The sequence below is a fragment of the Balaenoptera ricei genome, chromosome 12 (genome assembly GCF_028023285.1).
Source record: "Balaenoptera ricei isolate mBalRic1 chromosome 12, mBalRic1.hap2, whole genome shotgun sequence".
NCBI classification, from domain to species: Eukaryota; Metazoa; Chordata; class Mammalia; order Artiodactyla; family Balaenopteridae; genus Balaenoptera; species Balaenoptera ricei.
In genome coordinates this window covers 10,374,393-10,395,467 of record NC_082650.1, presented here as the reverse complement: position 1 = coordinate 10,395,467, position 21,075 = coordinate 10,374,393, and the positions used below count along the sequence as shown (strand labels likewise).

The window sequence follows — 21,075 nt, the reverse complement described above, 5'->3', positions numbered from 1 at the left end:
ATAAAGTTAACACTAAATGTCACTTCACAATTGCAGTAATGATCACACAGCTGTGCTTCCCTCAGTTTGTAACGCATGTCAGCATCAGTTTAGGAGCTCAGCTTCGCTTCCTGCCCAGAGAGAATTCTGCAGACTGTTATTGTGGTGAGAAAGCAGAGCGTGCTGTTGGTCACTGCTGGGCTGCGAAGGCCAGGAGTGAAGGTGCTCCAGCTCTCGGAAATGCCAGGCTAAGCTCTGCCATTGGCCGTGCTTCTGTCCTTTCTATATTTATTTACTTGCTTACTTATTTTCTTACTTACTTTTCAAGTATTTTCCTTTGCTAGATTAAGAACCATTTTGTTTATGAGTATCTGAATTTTCAAGGAGGAACTCTTACACTTAAATGAACCTGTAAGAAGCCCACAGAAAAGCAAGTGCCTGCAGCGCTAATAATGAGAACTGACAAGGCAATCCTGCTGGGTTTATTTATGACCTTCTGCCTTTGTTAGCTCTTGTGAGAAATTCCTTTCTAACCATAACAATATTGTTGGAGTTTGGCACTGTACAGAGAAATCCTACCGAGCCCTGAGGCCCACAAACTGGCACTCATTCAGCTCATAACAGATTGCTATGCTTGTTGTAGTTTTACATTTTTCCTTCACTCCTCTTTTATTTAATTCATAAGTAGTTTTCACCAATCTTTATATACATGCTTTAAAAATATATTGCTTTTATTCTCAGAGCCAAAATCCATCTTTTCCTTTATACGATGTCTTATCTACTTAGCAGCGTTGAAGAAAATTCAGAAGAGAACAGCATACAGAAAGGCAAGAAGAGACAGGTATATGCAACACTAGGACAAATCACAGAAAGTCATGTCACATTCTACCAACTGGTGGACCATTGTGGCACTCCTAAACAGTCACATGTGCTTACTCATTCTAGAAGTTAAAGTGAGCTCAGTAGAACAAATTTAACTCCGGTTATAATTTTATGATACTTGGCTTATTATTTAAACTCCATTTCGATACTTTAAGACCGTGTTTAGCTTGCTTGCTTTCTTTTACAATTTCCAAATGAAATGGGAGATTTAAAAGCATCAATTCACAAAGAGAATTGTGTTTAAAATTGTAGTTTTCTTTGGAAGTAAAAGGAAATCAATAATTTTGAACACGTAACTCTTACAACGAGACCCTTGACGGCAGTGTTCTGGATGGAGTTATTTAGACCATAGAAGACAGAGAAACCTGAAGCAGTGGTATTCAGTGTTTCCTATTAACTGGTCCTATTTCTTCAGTGTTGCCAACAATGATAGATTTACAATTGTATTAGATTCTGTCTAAAATATTGATAGACATGTGACTTCTGTTTCTTCTGAGACTCCTTGGGTTCAAGATGCCAGCTTCTGTGGGGAACCAGCTCTGTGGGACCCATTTAACTAAAAGTGCCTGTGTCTGCGTATGTTGAGTGTTCATCACTTTTAGCGGTTGCGTTGTCAGGCTGGGGCCTGCTGTATCATAAGGCCATACTATTAAAATCAATATTTATATTTTTGCTTTGTTCCGTTTGCCTAAAATTTGATTTTTAAAGTTTTCCTCCGCCATCTTACTCAAGTATGTACAAACAGACTTGCTAATGAAGACCATGAGGAAAATTTTATTAAAATACCTTAGCCTGTGATAAAATGTGAAAAGTATGCATATGAGCATAATTTTTATTTGTCCAACTTTGTCTTGTTATTTCATTACCATATACTTTTGCATTAAGTTTTAACGTCTATTCTGAAAATACTAATATGATTTAGTGCTACTACTGTTCAGCTGTTTCCCATCTTTTAAATGGACTTTTGTTAAAGACTGTTGAAATCTGTAGGTTTGCCTTTTGTTTTATTTCTTTCACAAAAAACTTCAGCATTTATTAAAATAACTGCTCAAGTACAAGGAAGAAAGAGAAAATCCTCCCAGATCCAATCACATAAAATAACCACTGTTAAAATTTTATTGAGCATCAAGGGTTAAAAATATATATATATGCACACACACATATTTTACATGTATACATAAATGTATGTGTTCGTGAAATATTTTCTACTGTTTTACATAAATTAGATACTGGTAGTTGTTTTTCTGCTGTTACTACTGATTTTCACTCAACAGTCTTTTCAAAAAAAATTACATTATTTAAAATATATATTTCTAATAATTATTATGTATTTTTAGATAGCCCACTAGTAAATTGATATTTAGGTGGTTTCTAGTTTTTTGCCGTTTTAACATCTAGTTTTCTAGATGTGAACAAGAAATATTGTTTTAAATTTATCTGAATACTGTGTGACATAATAAAAATCAAACTCTGATGGCTAATATTTATTAAATGGATTCTTGATTAAACTCATTTAGTTCTTTCGGCCTCTTTGAGTCAGATCCATTTTATAGGTGAAGAAACTGAGGCTTTGGGATATTAATTCACTTGCCTAATTCACACCACTAAGAACTGATGGCGCAGATTTGAACCAAGACTTCACAACCTGGGCTGATTACCTTTTCCAGTCAGTGCCCTCTTTCTTGTGCAGTGTTTATAATTGGTGATACTACATTTTATAGAAATGCCAAAGGCTGTTTACTTAGTTATGTTAACAATTAATATTATACTATTTTCCTAACACACACATTATTATCTGTTAAATATTTGTTAAAGAACAGAAGGATACCTTCATGCCACTGCTGTTTACTCATCCATCTTATAAGTGAGATATTTTTCTAGAAGTCATTTGTTAATTCTTTATTCTGCATTTTACATTATAAACAGGGCTTTTTAAAAAGCGTACATATTTGAAATGTGTGTATGGTTATATGTGTATGTATGCATTTATATACATACATAGCAACTATTTATTGAACATTTACTATATGCTTAATACTTATTTTTCATAATTATATTTAATCCTTACCATGGCATTGTTAATATTTCCCCCCTATTTTAGATGGTGAATGTGAGGCTCAGTGAAGTTAAGTAACTTGCCCAGGATTAGGGGAAGAAACGATGGAGCCGGGACTTGATTTCAAACTGCTCTTACTCCAGAATTTATGCTTTTAACCGCTACACTATTACTGTATACCTACATTACAGTAAATATTTAATGAGCACTTATCTGGCGCCGGGCAGCATGCTTAGTGCTTTATGCAGAGCATTTACCTCATTTAGCCCCACCCAGCACTGTGAGGTCATTACTTCTGTTGTCCCTGTACTGCGTGCGGATGAGAGGTGGCGGCTGATGGGACTCAGTCGTTTGCCTGAGTCCTCTGAGTCAGTGAGAGAGCAGCTAGCGTTGGGAGCAGCTGTGTGGTCCCAGAGTCCGATTCCTTGCAAGCTCCCACCCCCAACACAATACAAATATTCAAGAGAAAACTAGCATCTAATAAATGCATTTTAAAAGCAAGTCATTAGAGGAGGGGAATAAGATGTAGAGATTCAGAAGGAGGCTTCATAGCACTTTCCAGGGATTTTTAGGTTGATGAAGAGTTTAAGTCCAATTTTATTTCAAAACTTATGATTTACTGGGATAAAGAGCAATTCAGCAATGTGATGGGCTTGCGAGTCAGGTTATTTGGGTGTCTCCCTTGTTCAAAGGTTTTAGAAGGCTAAGGAAATGTGAATTTTACCCTTCTGCCTTTCAGAATCCTGTATCTTAATTTGTTTACGCCTTCTCTGAGACCACTTAAAGTGGTCATCAGAGAAAACTCTATTCTTCTTGTTGGCCTGGGAACATGCTCCAAGCAACAGGATAATTACCTGTACGTGTGAGGTACAGTCATACCCTTGCCTAGCATACAAATGGCTCTGTTGGGAGGTTGAGTGTGAAACATGCTGGACTTCAAGACCTAACTCAGGCCCTTCTTTACTGATACTATTATCATCATCATCGTTATTATTATTGGTATTAGAAGTTTCTGTCTGAAACCCTGAAAAGGTTTATAACCACTGCCTTTCAAGAAGTAGTTTTGAAGTAATATATTATAAAATGGTTATATGCTCTTAGGAAGATTTGTTATGTAAAACTGCCCTTTAGTGCCAGCACTTGAGGTGTTAAGTGACCAGCTGCCCCTGTACAAAGTTGAAAACAACCTCTCATCTGAGTGAGTCTGTAAACCATAACTGAAAATGAGAAAAATGCATGTTTTTAAGTTTGACTTTGGGGGGAGTGTTGCATGTATTGAATTTCACTTTAAAATATAAAAATAACCTTTACACAGCATTTCCATCTGTAATCTAGCCAGGCTGATCATGTAAAAAAAAAAAATTCTGGATTCTCTACTTTTTTCTAAAATATTCAGGCGTCTCAAAAATGATTCCTATGGAAATATAAAAACACTTTCTGTTATTGAAGCTATTAGACTCTTTCTATATTTAAAACTTCCTTCAAATTTTTAATACTGAAGAAATGAAACAACTCTTGTTTTTACATTTTTTGACATTAATACAAAGGGGGATATGAATTTAAGGAAGGAGTTTGTGATTTGAATTAATAAGGCCTTAGTATTTATTTCATTGTTATTATATTTCTGACTTATTCTTTAAAACGAGTGATTTGAATCCTGTATCTAATATATAAATTAGCCTCAGGAAATAATATCTTATGTTTTAAAAGTGATATTCTTCACAATTTCCATATCATTTGCTTTATTCATTATATTGACTCATTGAGAAAATAAACATTATAATCCCCATTTTGCAACTGAATAAAAGTTTGGATTGTCTTGTTCATAGCTGATCAGTGGTGGCACCAAGCTTTAAACTCCTCTTACAGCCAGCACTCTTTCTTCTACAGCATAATGGTCTCTCTGTGGTAATACTTCTGCATTTGTGATTCTTAAATAGTGAGTCATGACGGGTGTTTTTCTTAACCACTTTCCAGTACTCAAATATTTGTTATAACTTCATTGATAGGATTATTGTTGAAAACCTGTGTTCATAAACAGTGCAGGCGGTCTTTGTCTTACTCATTAAAGAGCTTATGAATGATGGAGCGGACACCTGAAAAACAAAAACAAAACAAAAAAACCTACCTCTTCTACACATAATTTCCCTTCTCTTTTGTTGCTACTGTCTGGGTTTCCGTTTTTTTAACCGGCTTCCTAACTCTTGCTCGACTTGTTTCCCCTAGAGCCTGCAGAGCCTTCACCGGTACCCGCTGGGATCAGGAAACATGGGGAGGGCACATTTCCCTGCCTCTTCTTCACTCTTCAGCCACTTCCTTCCAGTAACACTGCTGTCTTGCACTGTATCCCCAGTGACACACGGTTCGGGCTCTCTAACCCACTGCCTCTCCCTTATGGTTAATAATGATAATAGCTTACACTTACGGAGATCCTACTGGGCTAATTCTTTTACGTATAACGTCTCATTTAATTCTCACAACAACTCTTTTTTGACAGATATTAGTATTTCCCCCATTTTATAGATGAGGAGAGTGAGGCACAGAAAGGTTAAGTATGTTGCCCACGGTCAGGGTCAGCGTCAAAGCCGAGGTTTGAATGTAAGCGGTCCTACTCCAGAGTTTGCCTTGTAGCAGATGCTAACAATTCATTAAAACTCAACACGGGAAGTTGTGTAGTTGATAAATATGATGTGGGATCATAGAGGAAGGAGCTGTGTAGCTCATTCTGGCGCGGTAGATGTCGGGGGAGACTTTACCAGGATGGTAATGGACGGCTCTTGGAGGGAAGTAGGGCTTAACTGAGTGGACAGTGCAGAGGTTCGTTTCGGGTTAGACCACGTCCTCCCCTCTAGTCCGTAGACGGTGCTCCTCCCACTCTCGTTACCTCTTCTGATCTTTGCTTACTGCTGCTGCTCTAGACTTTGAATTTCCACTACCAGGTTAACAGTCCACTACTTTCTTTTTGTTCCTTCTCTTCTGTATTAGTTCAGTATTGCTACGTTGAGATTTTTGGTCAGTTTTCTATCAGTATTGTTTGTGAGCTTCCTATTAACATTTTTAGTTCTAGCTCATTCAGTTTCATTGCTGTATGGTATCCCATTTTCTGAATATATCTCTTGATTTTATATTGCTGGAAGATCAGATTGTCTCCATTTTTTTTTTAAACTATTACAGTACTGAAACAATGCTACTATGCTTGTATATATGTGCATGTGCCAGTGTATAAACCTAGGAGTGGACATTCTGGGTCATAAGATAAATGCATCTTTAGCTTTACAAGATGCTTACTAATTGTTGTCCGAAGTGGCTATACTAAGTTATATTCCACTAGCTGTGTCTGGAAAAGCAAAGAGTGCATATTTTTCTCTCTCCCGTATTTTATGATCATGAAATCTCAATTGGAGGTACTACTACCATTTAGTGTTGATAAGAGTATCACCTAATCATCATAAAGGAACTTAAGTTGCACCAAAAAATATATATAAGACAATTGTCTTGACCATGTAAAAATGAATGGAGACAGGACATCTCCTCCTACATAAGAATTCCAGATAATAAATGTAAAAGGAATGAAGGAAATAGAAAATCAACACTATTAGAACACTAGAGTAATGCTGCAGGCAAGATCGACTGATAAATGCTAAAATTAGCAGGCAAAACTTTAAGGTGAAACAGATATGTGCATAGTTGCAAATATATCCCCCCAAATATGTACTAATTACTGTGTGGTTTTAACATACATGCACTAATTCTTTGTTAAGCCTCCTCCAAGAGGTGGAACTTAATTGCCCTCCCTTGGGTGTGGCTGGGTTCAGTGACTCCCTCCTCATGAACAGAGTGTGGAAAGGGCAAAAGAGCAACTTGACAGTGAAGGAACCTGGCACACGGCACTTTAACCACGTGATCCAAGTTAACATCACCTGTTCTAAGTCGTGTTGATATCACACCCCTATATGTTGCTTTGCGAAGGAGGTTTCACTTCTGTGGTATTATTCCCCGAAATCTATAACCCCAGCCTAACCATGAGAAAGCACTAAACAGACACAAATTGAAGGACATTCTACAAAATACCTCAGGAGTGCTCTTCAAATGTGTCGTGGTTGTGAAAAACAAGGAAAGATTTGAGAAATTGTCACGGATTGGAGGAGACAAGGTGAATAAATGTGACATGTATTCCTGGATTGGGTCCTGGAACAGAAGACGGACATTACTGGCAAGGCTGGTAAAATGCAAATTAAGTCTGTAGTTTCATTAATAGTATTGTACCGATGTCAAGTTCATAGTTTTGATAAACATGCCATGGTTACTATGTAAAATGTTAACTTTAAGGGAAACTGAGTGAAAGAACAGTCAGTACTGTCTTTGCCACTTTTGGGTAAGTCTAAAGTCACTTCAAAACAAAAGGTTTTAAAAATCCAGTGAAGGATGTAGAACAAGTGTGTATGTTCATAGGGCTCACGTGACTGCGGAAAATGTCAAAAAACGAAGTTTTAGTATTATTCTATGACAGAACTTCCCTTTATTCCACGTAGACTCGGTACAATTTGTGAGTTGTGTTTTTTTTTTTTAAGTTGCTAATTTATTTGCAGTTCCTATACGTCTTACTGTTTTAAAGTATTTCATTGCTATACACTGAAGAAATAGATGTCTCCTGAGGGTTCATGCCTTTTTGTTTCGAAATTTTATTTTCAGAATTTCTATATGCTAAGCATTGTACTTCTAGGTAAACAATAGTGGGTCTTTTTTGTTTTGTTTTTTACCATGAGAGATGCAAAAAAGTTGGTGTTGATTGCTTTTCTGCCATAAAGATTTATGATGTACTTTTAGCAATAAGACCTCATATCAGTAGACAAACTCTAAATCTTACATATTTACGTATCTTGTTAGTTTGTCAATTTGCTTTCAAAGCACGTGGGTCATTCATACTTATAGTTTCATACCTGGCACTGATACTTGTAAAGCACCAACCCATAAACCCACGTCCCTGCCCCTGCATGTCATGAGCGGATTTTCCTCCTTTGTAACTAAATGTCTTCAGAGTCACCGGTTTGGAATAGAATATATAGTTAAAGAACATAATCTGTTAAATTATGTTACTCATATTAGTTTTTAGACACTGTTGTGCTGTTTTAAGGATAAAGGCTGTTACCCTTCAATTCATTTTATCCGTTAATTCTTACATATAAATGAAAGGAATAGGATGCCTGTAGACTTGTGAAATTATTGCAGTTAGAAAGCACACTAATATTTAACCTGGACTATAGTTATTTAGGCACTTTTTGTTCATTTACTTGTTAAATTTTATATAGTGCTAAAAATATATCGATTTTTAAAAAAGTTCTACAAATTTATTTTTGAATGGTACCTGTAATTTTAATCACGTTTAAAGCATTCTTTGCTCATAAACATTTGAAAACAAGGGGGGTTTTTTTGGCTTTAAAACGTTTAACAATTCTCATTTGGCACCCACTGTATTTTTTTGTGTGTTTGTTTGATAATATTAAAACTCGCCGTTTAGACCTCTGTTGGCCCCCTAGTTCCTAAAACTGTAAGCCCATATTCCTTGGCGTGGGCATGTGAAGTCATTCACAACTGCCTCTTCAGCCTCATCCTCTCTTGCTCTGCTTTTCCAGCCTCCCTGATCTCCTCACCCTTCCCAAGGGGCATGGCCTCCCTTAGTTCTTTTTGCCTTCACACATTGTTCTCTCTGCCCTCCACTTGTCCACAGGGCACACCTTCACTCCTAGTCTGGACCTGTGTCAGACAGCAGCCCCTGGGCAGATATGCGCTGGCTGAAGACGTACCGTTCTTTATTCCACACTTGTTAATTCGCTTTTTCTTAGAATTTCTGTTTAGCTGTTTGTCTCTTTTCATTGAGACTCCATGAAAGGAGGACATTTAAGTGTACAAGATCACCTATACAGGCCAACTTAAACATAAAATGTCATCCACATGTAAAAACTGTCTTCCACCTTCTTTCCCCCACCGCCTCCCACCTACCCACCCCGCAGCTCCATCTGCTAACCTTAGAGAGGGCATGCCTGCCTAAGGGTAAGACTCAGTACCAATATCTCTCCCCAAATTATTCAGTATTCTCACTTTATTATATAGTTTTAGTTTCCCCCAGTAGTCTGTCATTTGTATTAATTAGTATATTCTTTAAGATGCCATTGCCCTTAGAATAACAAAGGGCCAGCAGTTATTCATATGTGAGTCTTTTTTAGTGTTTTCAGCACTGATTTGGGCCCTGACTTGAGGTCGGGAAGGGTCCTGGCTATTTTGGACAATGAAATCAGTTAAAAAACATTTTGCCTGGTAGGAACAACGGACTGGAGCTCACAAGGTGCTGTAGTCTCCTCATGAAAGAAAATGTACATAACATCTGTGCCATGGAGAATGGTAGTCACAGTGGGTATCGCTAAACATCAAATCGTGATCATGAGCGTCACCATTATCACCTGAAAGGGTAGCCTAGGATCGGAACCGACAGTGTTAATCCCAAATTCCATACAACCAAAAGATAACTGTAAAATAAATTTTCTTACCAAATTATTTTTAAGTTCAAGACTGCCCATACTGTGGTTACGGGTCTATGTGTTGTTATTCCTGGTCTACATAATGTCTGCTGTTAATAGTGGAAGAGCAGAGACTCTCCCTGGGCAGAGTTCAAAAACAGAATAATTTAGGATCCCCCTGAGGCCTGTGCAATGGAGAAAAATTCCCTTACATGATGCATATTTCATACTTACATTGTTCACCACTTCTAAATTTAGAATGGCAGCACATTTCATATCAGGGGTTCTAACCCAAGGACCTTTGAGAATAGCTTTTATTTTGGGTGTGAATTTTTTAAAAATCAAAGGAAATATAACCATTATAAAAATTTTTGCTTATGATAGCATGCTTAACTCTGAGTCCTGCTTTTGTAAAGTATCAGTTTAGCTGATTATCCTTATATATGCCCCTTTAAATTGAGAGTAACCCATAATGGAATCTTTGCTTGAGAAAGAATGCAAATGAATCAGGTGAAAGTAATTTCCCCAAAAAATGGTTCTTGGCTACCTCCCTTAAAATGAATTCTGACTCATTAATTTTCCTTGTGTTATCCCTGGCTTTAGATATGAATTTGTCATTTGTTGAGCTTGTGACTATTTTTAAATTAAGATCAAATATTTTTTTTCCAGTTGACCTTATACATATTAAGGCTAAGAATTGTATATATTGTCACATATAACGAAGAGATAAATATTTGTTATTTGGACATGTTTAACAAGAAAGTGAGATATATATAACTTTGTAAGAAGATGCTTTGCAGGCCTAAAAATTAGTGCTTGGAAGGATTTTCTTTGTGGATTCTGTCTTTCTGTGCCTTTGCATTTTTTAATTCATTTAGACAGGAAGTCTAAGCTTTTAACTCATTTGCTGTCTAGACAAATGAAAGCAGCAGGGACTTTGGTGGGCGTCTTTGAAATACACTGTTACATGGGTTTGTGCTGAAAAGAAGCCTACAAACATCATGGAAATTAAACAGTCACTGTGAGGTTTTTCCTTTTGTGTATATATGTCAGTCAAATTATTGGCTCAATTCTAATATCAACTTCAAGGTGTATTTGTATCCCAGGTCTAAAATGATAGTTCTAAAATAAGGTTGGAGGGTATGAAGTGATTTTACAGTGTGTTTCCAAAGAGCTAAGCATCTAATGAGGCTGGATGCTTGGCCTCCAGGATGCTAATTGGAAACAGAGGGCTGAGAATTCATTGCTAAATTTTAATAGCGATCTCAATCGTTTTCACTAGAGCATTTATGGTAAATATTCAGAAACGTTTGCACGTGCTGACTTACTTTGTACAGTATTTGCAGCTGTATTTTACTGTAGAGCTTATAAATTCAGTGACGTTCACCAGTGACCAGTCAAATCCTCCTCTCTAACACCAGACCTGGTGTGAGGAGTCACTGCCCTTAAGAAAGTTAGGGTCTAGTTGGAGAGAGAAAAAGAAAAACTGCATGCCAGGATTTGATACTCAATATTCTAAAAAGGAGAAGAGACACTATTTCTGCTTTTGAAGATCACTGAGAGACTTTTTAAAAGACCATTGAGCTGGCATTTTAACCTGTGCTTCAAACCCATGGGAAGTCACAATGAGAAATCATTAACTGTATCCTATTAAAATCCTTAAACAAGAGACCTGAACTCGTCTCATTGATTGAAATATCTTCTCTGTTTCTAATTCAGTGTTTATCCTCATCCTCTCTTGGGGCACTTCTGAGCAAGAGATGCCCAGTGTGTGTGACGCTTTGCAGTTTTCTACCCGTAGCTGATCTAATACCGTCCACTAATTGTACTGAGAACCATAGCTGAGAGTATTTTGGAGTTATTTGCTTTTTTAAAAAACCCACTTACTTAATTAAACAAGGGAGTAAAATTTTCTAACTTATTCCCAGTTCAAGACAGTAAGACATCACTAGCATTGACTGAATTTATCCTTTAGTAAACAAACTTATTAGATAAATTGATTACCATCAAAACCAAAGATGTCTCTAGATGTAGTAAGTCATAATATATGAACGTAAAGTATTTTTAGGGAAGATCATATATAGTATGCAGACATATTTATACTTAATGTTGTATGTCTATTTTATATATTTGCAGATCTCTAAAAATTCCTCCTGTGCTCCTTCCTGGCATGTTCTTATATACATTCCTCTGTCACTGCCCTCCCCCACCCTATCCCATCATGTCAATCGGAACATATTTGTGCTCTATGTTAATTCATAAGTGTTTCTCTTGTCGGAGTCTGATAGGATTGTTATTGCTCCCCAGTGGCATTTCGTTCTAAGCACAGTGAAATCTCTTGTACTTGTCACTTGGGTTAGAATGAAAATTTTACATGGGCGGAAGGTGGAAGGATAATGGTTACAGAGGGGAAAGTCTTTGCAGGGAACTTGCATTTAAATTAAATTTTAAAGTAAAACAAGCTTTTCCAAAAAAAGGCATTGATTTTCTAAATATAAACTAACCACTGATAGTAGGGGTTGTATTTTTTTGGGTGTGCTGGAAAGTATTCAGCATTCCGAGTGATGTCAGATATTTGAAAACCCAACTTGATAGCAAGATTTTGCCAAATCGAATTGTCATGGCAAAATATTGAATTTACTATGCATGAGCCCACGAAGTCATTGCCTTACCCGTCATTCCATCAATAAAGAGGAAGGACGTAAGGAATGGTGTGGGGCAGGGGGACTCCGGCCCCTTAAAAGAGTCCTCCCTGCAATTACCTTACCTGCCAGCTTTCCGGCAAGATAAATGGAAGCACTGTAGCTTGAAGGTGCCTTGGTTAGAATGAGATGCAGTAAGGTCTCTCTGTTCTTCACAGGCATATAGATCTGATAGTACTTATAAAAGAAGAATAGAGTTGGTGCCCTGCTGACTAAATTGTCCTCTAGAGGGGTATTCGTTACAGAGCTTCTTTGTTAACTAGGCTGAATGTTTAAACCACTGTTGAACTTCTTTTATTAACGTTTTAAGATAGCTATACATATGGATACCCTAAGTATCTGCAGGGCGGGAATATTTCTCTATAATTTACATATAAAAGTTACGTGTGTGTATAACAGTAATATAGAAATTATATCTTTTTATTACTCTTCTGTTACGCTCAGGTGTAGTCAGCACTGAAATTCTGATGACTTGTGAACATTAAGAAAGCCACCGTTTTTATATTTTTCTCTTGATATTTCTTCGATCAGCTTGTTGAATAACAGAAATGTTTTTCCATGCCTTTGCAGCTTGAATGAAGCTCTCTTAACACCCATCCGTGTCACTTTTTCAACCATAACATGGAATTTTAAGGGAGGACAGGGAAGGAATTTATAGGTAGTGCAGAGAATTTTAAAATTTTCGAAGTAACAGTTTGTTTTTTTATGAAGAAAGATTTGCATAAAATTATTTAACTTCAAATAGTGATTTTTTTAAAAATTGAATCTATGTTGTTTTTTCTGTTGAATTCTGTATTGTAGTATAATAGAAGATAATGATTTTATATCTAGTTATCCACCAATTTTTTTTTCTTTAAAGAAATCATGAAAAGCATATTTCCTCCCAACTGATTCTTATGTGAGAGACCCTTATTTATGCATGATACACATTTGTTAGGTATTAGAGAGTATATCTGTACACGGAGCCCACCCCCCATTCTTAACCAGGGGCTGATACCGTTAAAGAGGAAAATTCTATGTGGCTCCCACTCAGGTTTTCCAGGCGGGTGTAGATGTGGAGTCGGTCCCTGTTCCTGGTGAAGCTTGTATAATTCCTGACACACGGGTCACCGTGCATTTCAGCTGAGACCTGTCCTTCTTTTGTTTCCCCCAAGGAAGAGGCAAAGGCATTAGAGGCTATACTAGATACCGCAGGTCGGCACACTTTTTCTGTAAGGGCCAGATAGTAAATATTTTAGGCTTTGAGGGCTACCGTCTCTATCAAGGTCTCCACTGTGGCCCCAAAGCAACCATAGACAATACTTAAAAGGAACGGCTGTGACTGTGTTCCAGTAAGATGTTATGTACACCGAAATTTGAATTTCAAATATTTTTCATATATCACAAAATATTACTCTTGATTTTTTTCAGTCATTTAAAAATGTTTGGCTTACAGGTGAAGCCGGAATAGGTAGGGTCTGATTTTAGCCCTCAGGCCATAGCTTGCCATGTCCTGGAGTCCACAGGTGTGTCCCTTCGCACTTCTGTGAATTGGTTATATCAGGTTAGGAAGGGAATGCCTTGGGGGCAGGTACTTTAAGAATTACCCAGGACCCAGCCACTCTTCTAGAATCCCCACCCTCCCTGGCTCTGAGACGGTGGGGTGGGGGGCAGACGTCAGGCAACTCAGCATTCAGCCTGGGGTGGGAGGAGTGGGTAGAATCCTGTCCTGTTGTCCCTTTCAGCATTCAGCACCTCTGCATGTGTGCATGTGCACACATCTATTAGCTTAAGTTTTGTTTCCAGGAACTCAGATAACTGCCTTGATTGCTGAAGTGTGAATACTTTCTACATTGTATGTAGCATATTGCTACAGTGTGAATTGCTGAAGTGTGAATACTTTCTACATTGTATGTAGCATATTACTTGCTTAATAATCTTCCTCTGTTTCTACCTGGCTTCACAAAAAATTCTGAAAGTCTGAATCGAACTATTGTTGAACCCAGTAATCAAGTTGAATACAGTGTTTTACCAGCTGAACATGTGCAAAATCATGCATCTCATGTGCCCTAAGTAGAGATGTTTATATATTTTTTTCTCTGAATTCTGAAAATGTGGTTCAGTTTGCCCCATTTTATTTTGGAGATGATACTTTTTCTAGGAGGTGATATTTTCAATCACCTGCTACTATTAATGTTTCTGACTTATAAGCTCAGTTATATGACATTGACGATTACTCTATTTTACTTAAATGTTATTCTTCTTAGCATAAGAAATTTTTGTTTTTCTGTAACATTCATTTTTTTGTGAGATTTTCATCAGCTCTTCTTTAGAACGTGTTTTTTAATCATTGGCAATTTTGCTGTTAATAAAAGAGAAGTTAATTATATAACAGATGGTTAACAGATAAACTTTCTAGGAGTCTAGGATCCTGATTCTGAGTTTGCTTTGTGACATTTTGGGGTACCCTGAAGAGCTCTAACCAGCTCTGCTTTACCTGGCCCCCTTTGTACTTCCTGGTCTAGTTTCATTCTTCAAATCCTAAGCATCTCGCTCCACCAGTTTCCAAAGCCCTAGTTTTAGCAGTCCCAGTAGTAAGCAATGAGGTAAAATTAAACATTAATAAAATTGCATGAGTGGAAGATGTCAATTAGTGTTGAATATGCTTTGCAGACAGTAGCATAACCTGGTATTTCTGATCCCATTCTGCAATATTTAGTCCTAGATTATCAAGACAAATATCTTTTATCCTGCCTCTCAGTCTTTAGGGCTCATTCAGCACCTAGCTCCGGGTCTCACCTGGGTTTGCAGACTTGGTGATCTGGGAGCCCAGCCATTGCGGCAGGCCTGCGCTGATGTACTCACTCCTGCTGGTGGGGGCCGTGGCACGTGCCCTAGTGCCACAGCCATGAGGAAGACAGAGCAAAGGCTCTGTCCTCTCACTCTGATGAGGGTGTGGAGGACAGTTTCCTCCTTCCTCTTCTCTCAGCCTCCCTTCACAATCTTTAGCAGATGCCGCCTGTCCTCGGTGGTGTTAACTAGTAACAATGACCTTGACTCTCTGATCTTTGGTTTCTATGTCTGTCAAATGGGGATTTTAATAACTGCCTAGAGGTTGTTGTGATAAAATTACCGGACCTTAAAGATTGTTTGTTTACCTTAAAACTGTATAAAAAGTAGGTTATAACATTAGGACTCATTTCTGCCAACATAACTTCAAAGGGATTTATTGTCACAATATGAGATAAAAATAACACATCACTCTTTTACTATAAGAGCACTTTTGCAATTACCTAAAATGTAAGAATTTCTCACCACAAGGTTTGGTTACAATTTTGACTATTACATTAGAAGATCATAGTTTGAAATTCAGACAGTCCTCCAATGTTGATCTCTAAATAGGAGGATCCAAAGCCTATAGTTTTCAGCTTACTGAAGTAATCATTTACGAATCAGGCATTCCATTCAGATGGTACATCACCGCATAGAGTGCTTTTCCTGTGACTCTTTGACAGGTTTGTTGGACTAGATGCTGACAGCTTAAAGGAAAGCTCTAGGATCGTTTAATGAAAGGGAGGTACAACTTTACTCACTTTTTAGCGATAGATCAGATCCTATGGGTTCAACTGACAAGAGACCTCATTAAAGTCTTCTAATAACAAGTGGCCATGCTCTGGATTTTGGGCGTTATCTAGAAAAACTTCGAAGGGGGCATTGTTAGGATTTTCAAATAGTATTTTGAACAGGTATTGGTCCAACTATGTGTTACTCTATAAATGCATGCTATTTCTTTCTTTCGTAGGACCTGTCCGGCTCCATTGATGACCTCCCCACGGGAACGGAAGCGACTTTGAGCTCAGCAGTGAGTGCGTCCGGGTCCACGAGCAGCCAAGGGGATCAGAGCAACCCAGCTCAGTCGCCTTTCTCTCCACACGCATCTCCCCATCTCTCCAGCATCCCTGGGGGCCCATCGCCTTCTCCTGTCGGCTCTCCTGTAGGAAGCAACCAGTCACGATCTGGCCCAATTTCTCCTGCAAGTATTCCAGGTACTCACTTCTTAATGATTATTATTTTACTCTGTAGTAAATACAGACCTAGTGTTCATCAATAACAACATGCATACCATTATTTTTTTTACTATTTAAAATCCTAATGATGGGACCACGTATTAGGAGCGTAACTATGAATTATCACCAAAGCATACAAGCATCCCAGTTCCTAAATATACTCGACTAATGACTGTAAACACCTAATTAATAAAATCACCAATTACTTTGATATTTTCAGTTTGCACATTTATCTTAGCTTATGTATGCCAGAAAATTATTTATTCTCTTAGCATATGTTTTGTAATGATTCTGTTAAATAAGCTCCTCTGTTGATAAGTGCCACTAAAGTGAGATTATTGGTAGTACTAGCCTTAGTTCTTAGGGTTCTATTTAATTTATACCATGGCAGTTATTTTCTAAAATATTTTTAGTGTTTATACTTATTGTCTTAATTTGCCAGCACACATTCAAGGCCTTGTTATTTATACAAATTCTTGCCTTCTAGTTTTGATATAAGAAGTGCATGTTCCAATTAACCTCTTGCATTCAGCTATTTCAGTAGTCATACTACTTCTGTATCTTTTGCTTCCTTTATTATGTGCTTGGGGTTATGTATTTGTTTATTTATTTGTCAGTTGCCTCATCCTATCCCAGCTGTCTTTCTTATATCAAACATCATTCATTCAAACCCACCAAGCAACTAGCTTTCCTTTATCTGCAAAGTAGATGTAATTTTTTTTCTGTGTAAATTTTGCTAGCATGATGCAGGTGGCTGCCAGACAAGTACTTTTTACTAATCTATCAGAATTGATATTGAATTGCTGATAAATTTCCTGATAGTTTGTTCTATTATCTTAAAAACATGGGTGGCAGTTTTACCCCTTTTTACTATTTTGCTCCTTTTATATTTTAAATACATGTTTTATATGTATAAACATATGTATGAACATATGAAAAATGCTAATTATGAAACATAACTCAAATGAGTACTCATGACTCACGATCCAATTTAAGAACTGGAGTATTGCCAGTGTTGTTTCTGTCTGTGTGTTCCTTCCTTTTCTTCAGCCCTATAACTCTCCCCAGCCTCAGATATTCTCTGAATGTATTTTAAATCATTCTTTTTGGATTATTTGGAGTTTTTAAAGAATTTTATTACAAGCAGTCATAGAGTGCGTATTGTTAGTTTTATTTAGTTTTGAGCTTTATAGAAATGTATCATATTAAAGTGACTGTATAATTTATCAACCAAGCTGAGACACTTTTGAGCATATAAGGGTTGCTATTAATAATTGAAGTAGAACAGGTATAAACCAGGAAGATTCTGGGCAAATCATGAAGTATGGTCACCCCAATAATACAATATGTGGCCTTCTCCACTTAGCTTTTTTGACTAAATGTTATGTGCCTAAGATCCATATTTTAAATTACCTATAATTTTGATACATTTTATTGATGGCATCTTGATGTTACCTTTCTTTCAAAAATATTTGTCCTCATAATGATTGTAATAAAACCTGGATTTACCTGCTTTTAATATTTTTAAGCTATGACTACTATGTATTTCAGAATTCCTTAGGCAATTTTTGGTATTGAGATGGTTTTTGAGGTATCACCTACCTAAACATTGGAAAGTTATATGTAAAATACTAAGTTTGTCCAAGAACTCACTTCATTTTTCTGAATTGCATCAAAAGGACTTTTCTTAATAACTTAAATGAAAACTTTTCTGAGGCATCAAGATATTTTAGTTTTTCATTTAAAATTCCTAGCATGGGTAGTTCACAATCTGATGATTTTCATACATATACTTATCATTCCAGATGGGGATTTTGTAACTTTTATTTCACTGTTTGGATTTTGGTGCTGTATAGAACACACATAACCCAACAAAAGAGCTCAATTTGGTTATGTGATATCACATTAGAGGTAGATGTAATTGGTCTAAGAGTCTGGTACTTAGTTGTGTTTTGCACAGGGTAAGGTTGGTCAGTGAATTACGATTCTGATGACCTCTATCAGCCCTGTCACAAATGAGGCCTGTCCTTCACAGTACCTTCAGGGGAGGACCTGAATGTGATTTTTCTCTGCTGACTTCTTGGGGAAGTGAGTTCTTAATAGAAAGCTTTCAGCTTTCTTGGAAATGATGTTTAAGGCTAATAGTTTGTTTTTTAAACTTGTGTCAGAAATTCTAACTGCCCAGGTCCTGGGCCTACGTTTCATTTCATCATACTGCAACCTATATTACTCTACACGATGCTTGATAAAACTATTCAGTGAAATTTAGTACAGGGATAAAATTACATAGTAGAAGTTCCACTTGTGTTCAGAGGCACGCTATTCAGATAAATCCAGAATTATCTTTGCTGAGTGTAAAGCTGTAGAGTAATAGAATTATATAAAACGTGGCAAATAGAACATTTCTTTAATGTCAGTGTTATTCTAAGAGGAATAAACTCTTAGAAAATCTGGTGAGCAGTTTTGGCATTTATTCACCTTTCTCCCAGGTGTGGAATGACAAATAACATTTGAGCTGGATGGACTTTCATAATCATCTGATCCCACCTGCTCGTTTTATTGCCACTTACCAGCTGTGTAACCTTGGACAAGCCTCTAAGCCTCCTTATGCCTCAGTTTCTGCATCTGTAAAGATAATAACCACATCTCATAGGATTACTGTAAAGATTAAATGTGTTAATATATATAAAGCAGGCACATGGTAAGCATTCAGTGCATGTTAATGATTGTTGTGATTACGGTTATTGTTATTATTCACACTGAGATGTAGAGACTTGTCCATGATCATTACTGTCCAGAACAGCACAGGCGGTTTTGGCTACAAGCCTTCTGATTCTTAATCCAGTAGTGTTCTTGTACCATTCAGAAGACACGTATATAAAGTGTCCAGTGATGATTTGCTGTGTTTACTGAGGTTATTCGATAGGACCGCTAGAACTAGCCATGGAAGCGTGATGTATTTTCACAAAGTTGAAACCATTTTTCTCCTGACCTGAAAAAACAGATAGGTCAGCGGTCGCTATTCTGGGAGGCTGGGTCTGAGAAGGTTAAGAGGGGACAGAAGACAAGCGTTGAAACCCCTGCTTCGCTCAGATCGTAGGCAGGTAGACTTCTGCGTGAGGTGATAGGCAGGCAATGTAGTATAAAATTTACCAATAGATGCAGTTCAGAATCCTGGGTTATTTCTCACACTTTCTGCATGTTTTGAGACAACGTGAGTCCCACCCTCTCCGTGTTCCCAGCCAGGGCTGCCACATGCACTTGAGTAGACTGCTCACTGGACCAGGGACATGGGCCGGGGGAGTAAATGGCAGTGAAATGCCGGCTGCTGTCCTGGGGGAAGGGGCACCCTTTGTAATTCATACAGCGGAGCCATGGAGCTGTCAGCACCCTTGTCCTGGACCTCTTGGTAGTCACCCTCGTGGCTTGAGTCTGGATACCACCTGTTTCTCTACTCTGTTCCCCAGCTAAGCTCAGGGACATTCAAACATACATTTTTGGTAGACGCTCATCAAACATTTTATGTGGTGTTATTTTACGGGGGGGATTTGTTAAAAAATCATGCAGGTTTTATTGAAAAAACGTTTGGTCTTCCTCTTTCCCTCCATTTAGCCTGTCTCCCCTTCTTTTAAAAAGTTCTTTTAAAGACATTTTTGTGAACTTTGTCATAAATAATAAAACCACACTTTAGAGACGATCGTAACGTTGATTATTTGGGGGGTTGTTATTTAACTAAATGCAGACACCCTTCCTTAGAGAGTAAATGAGCCCTTAGGCTGATTGAGTAATCTCACCTCCTCCTTTTCCCATCTCTAGCCCTTATGTTAAATTTTGTTGGTCTGTACATTAGAGTCTGAGATCATTTCCGATCTACCTACGTTTGCTTCTGAGTCTGAACCAATGAAATACAAATGTCCGGTAAAGATTACGTGGTTTCTCACCCAGGGCATGATACTCAGACTGCTTTTTGGGGGGAACATCTGTTTGGAATTTCCCTTTATTTTTCTGTCTGTAGCCTTTTGCTTTCTTTTCTCCCCCTTCCTTCCTCTCATTCCCAGCACTAACGTGTTTTTCCTGCCCTTACTTCTCTCCCATTAACTCCTGTTATATCTTGCTACTGCCTCTCCACGCGTCACACAGATTGGCTCGTTCACTCATTGTCTCTCCAGCAAGGCACTGTTAAAATGAGCAGCTGTTGTGTAGCTGACAGCTGGGGTGAGGCAAAGCCAAAATGTTGTGAGGACTCTTCCTGGTGTTGCTTTCCCAGGGTTTGTTGAAAAAGTGCAATCGTCTTTCTCCATCTCTGCTCTGGTAAATAAAATTGACAGCTAATGAGAAGTATCCCAGAGGTAGATGAACAAAAGCCCACTAAAGCATCCCGAACGGCTGAATCTGTTTCTTGCCTGTTAAACCTTTTCTCCACCCACTGCAAATTTGCCCTCCTGTCATGCTGCCTCACAAACATTGTGAGTGTCGTGGGAACAACTACTGTGATACACCGGCACAACATCAGCCCTGGCACATCCCTCCCTAACTCAGTGGGGCTTTTCCTTCCTGCGTTCTTTTGAAAAGCAGGATGGAGATTTTCTGTGGTAAGTAGCCACATGGATTCCCTCCCTTTGTTTGCACATTACTGGGCTCCAGCATTGCAGCTGTCTATGGTTAGAAGGGAAAGGATTCAGCCTGGTTGTTTAATCTAAACAAGCATTTGAGAACAGAAATGTATATGTTGTACGTTCAGTGCCATTATACATTTTCCGGGTTTTTACTTAATGTTTCATTTCTCTCTCCTCTTCATGTTGATATATTTATATTTAGAAACAGAAATGAAATATCCCCATCTTTCTAATTGTTAGTGTGCATGTATGTACACATTTAAATAAAGCAAATCTAAT

At 37.8% G+C, this 21,075-nt stretch overlaps 1 protein-coding gene across 8 annotated transcripts in view; it reads left to right on the top strand.

The window, feature by feature from the left end:
• ARID1B (AT-rich interaction domain 1B) overlaps positions 1–21,075 on the top strand; it is a 404,478-nt gene that overhangs the window by 267,712 nt on the left and 115,691 nt on the right. For all 8 annotated transcript variants that reach the window (XM_059940940.1, XM_059940937.1, XM_059940934.1 and 5 more), the window contains one exon: positions 15,916–16,159. In XM_059940940.1, the coding sequence (XP_059796923.1) occupies positions 15,916–16,159 (244 nt within the window). The remainder of the gene's footprint in view (positions 1–15,915; positions 16,160–21,075) is intronic.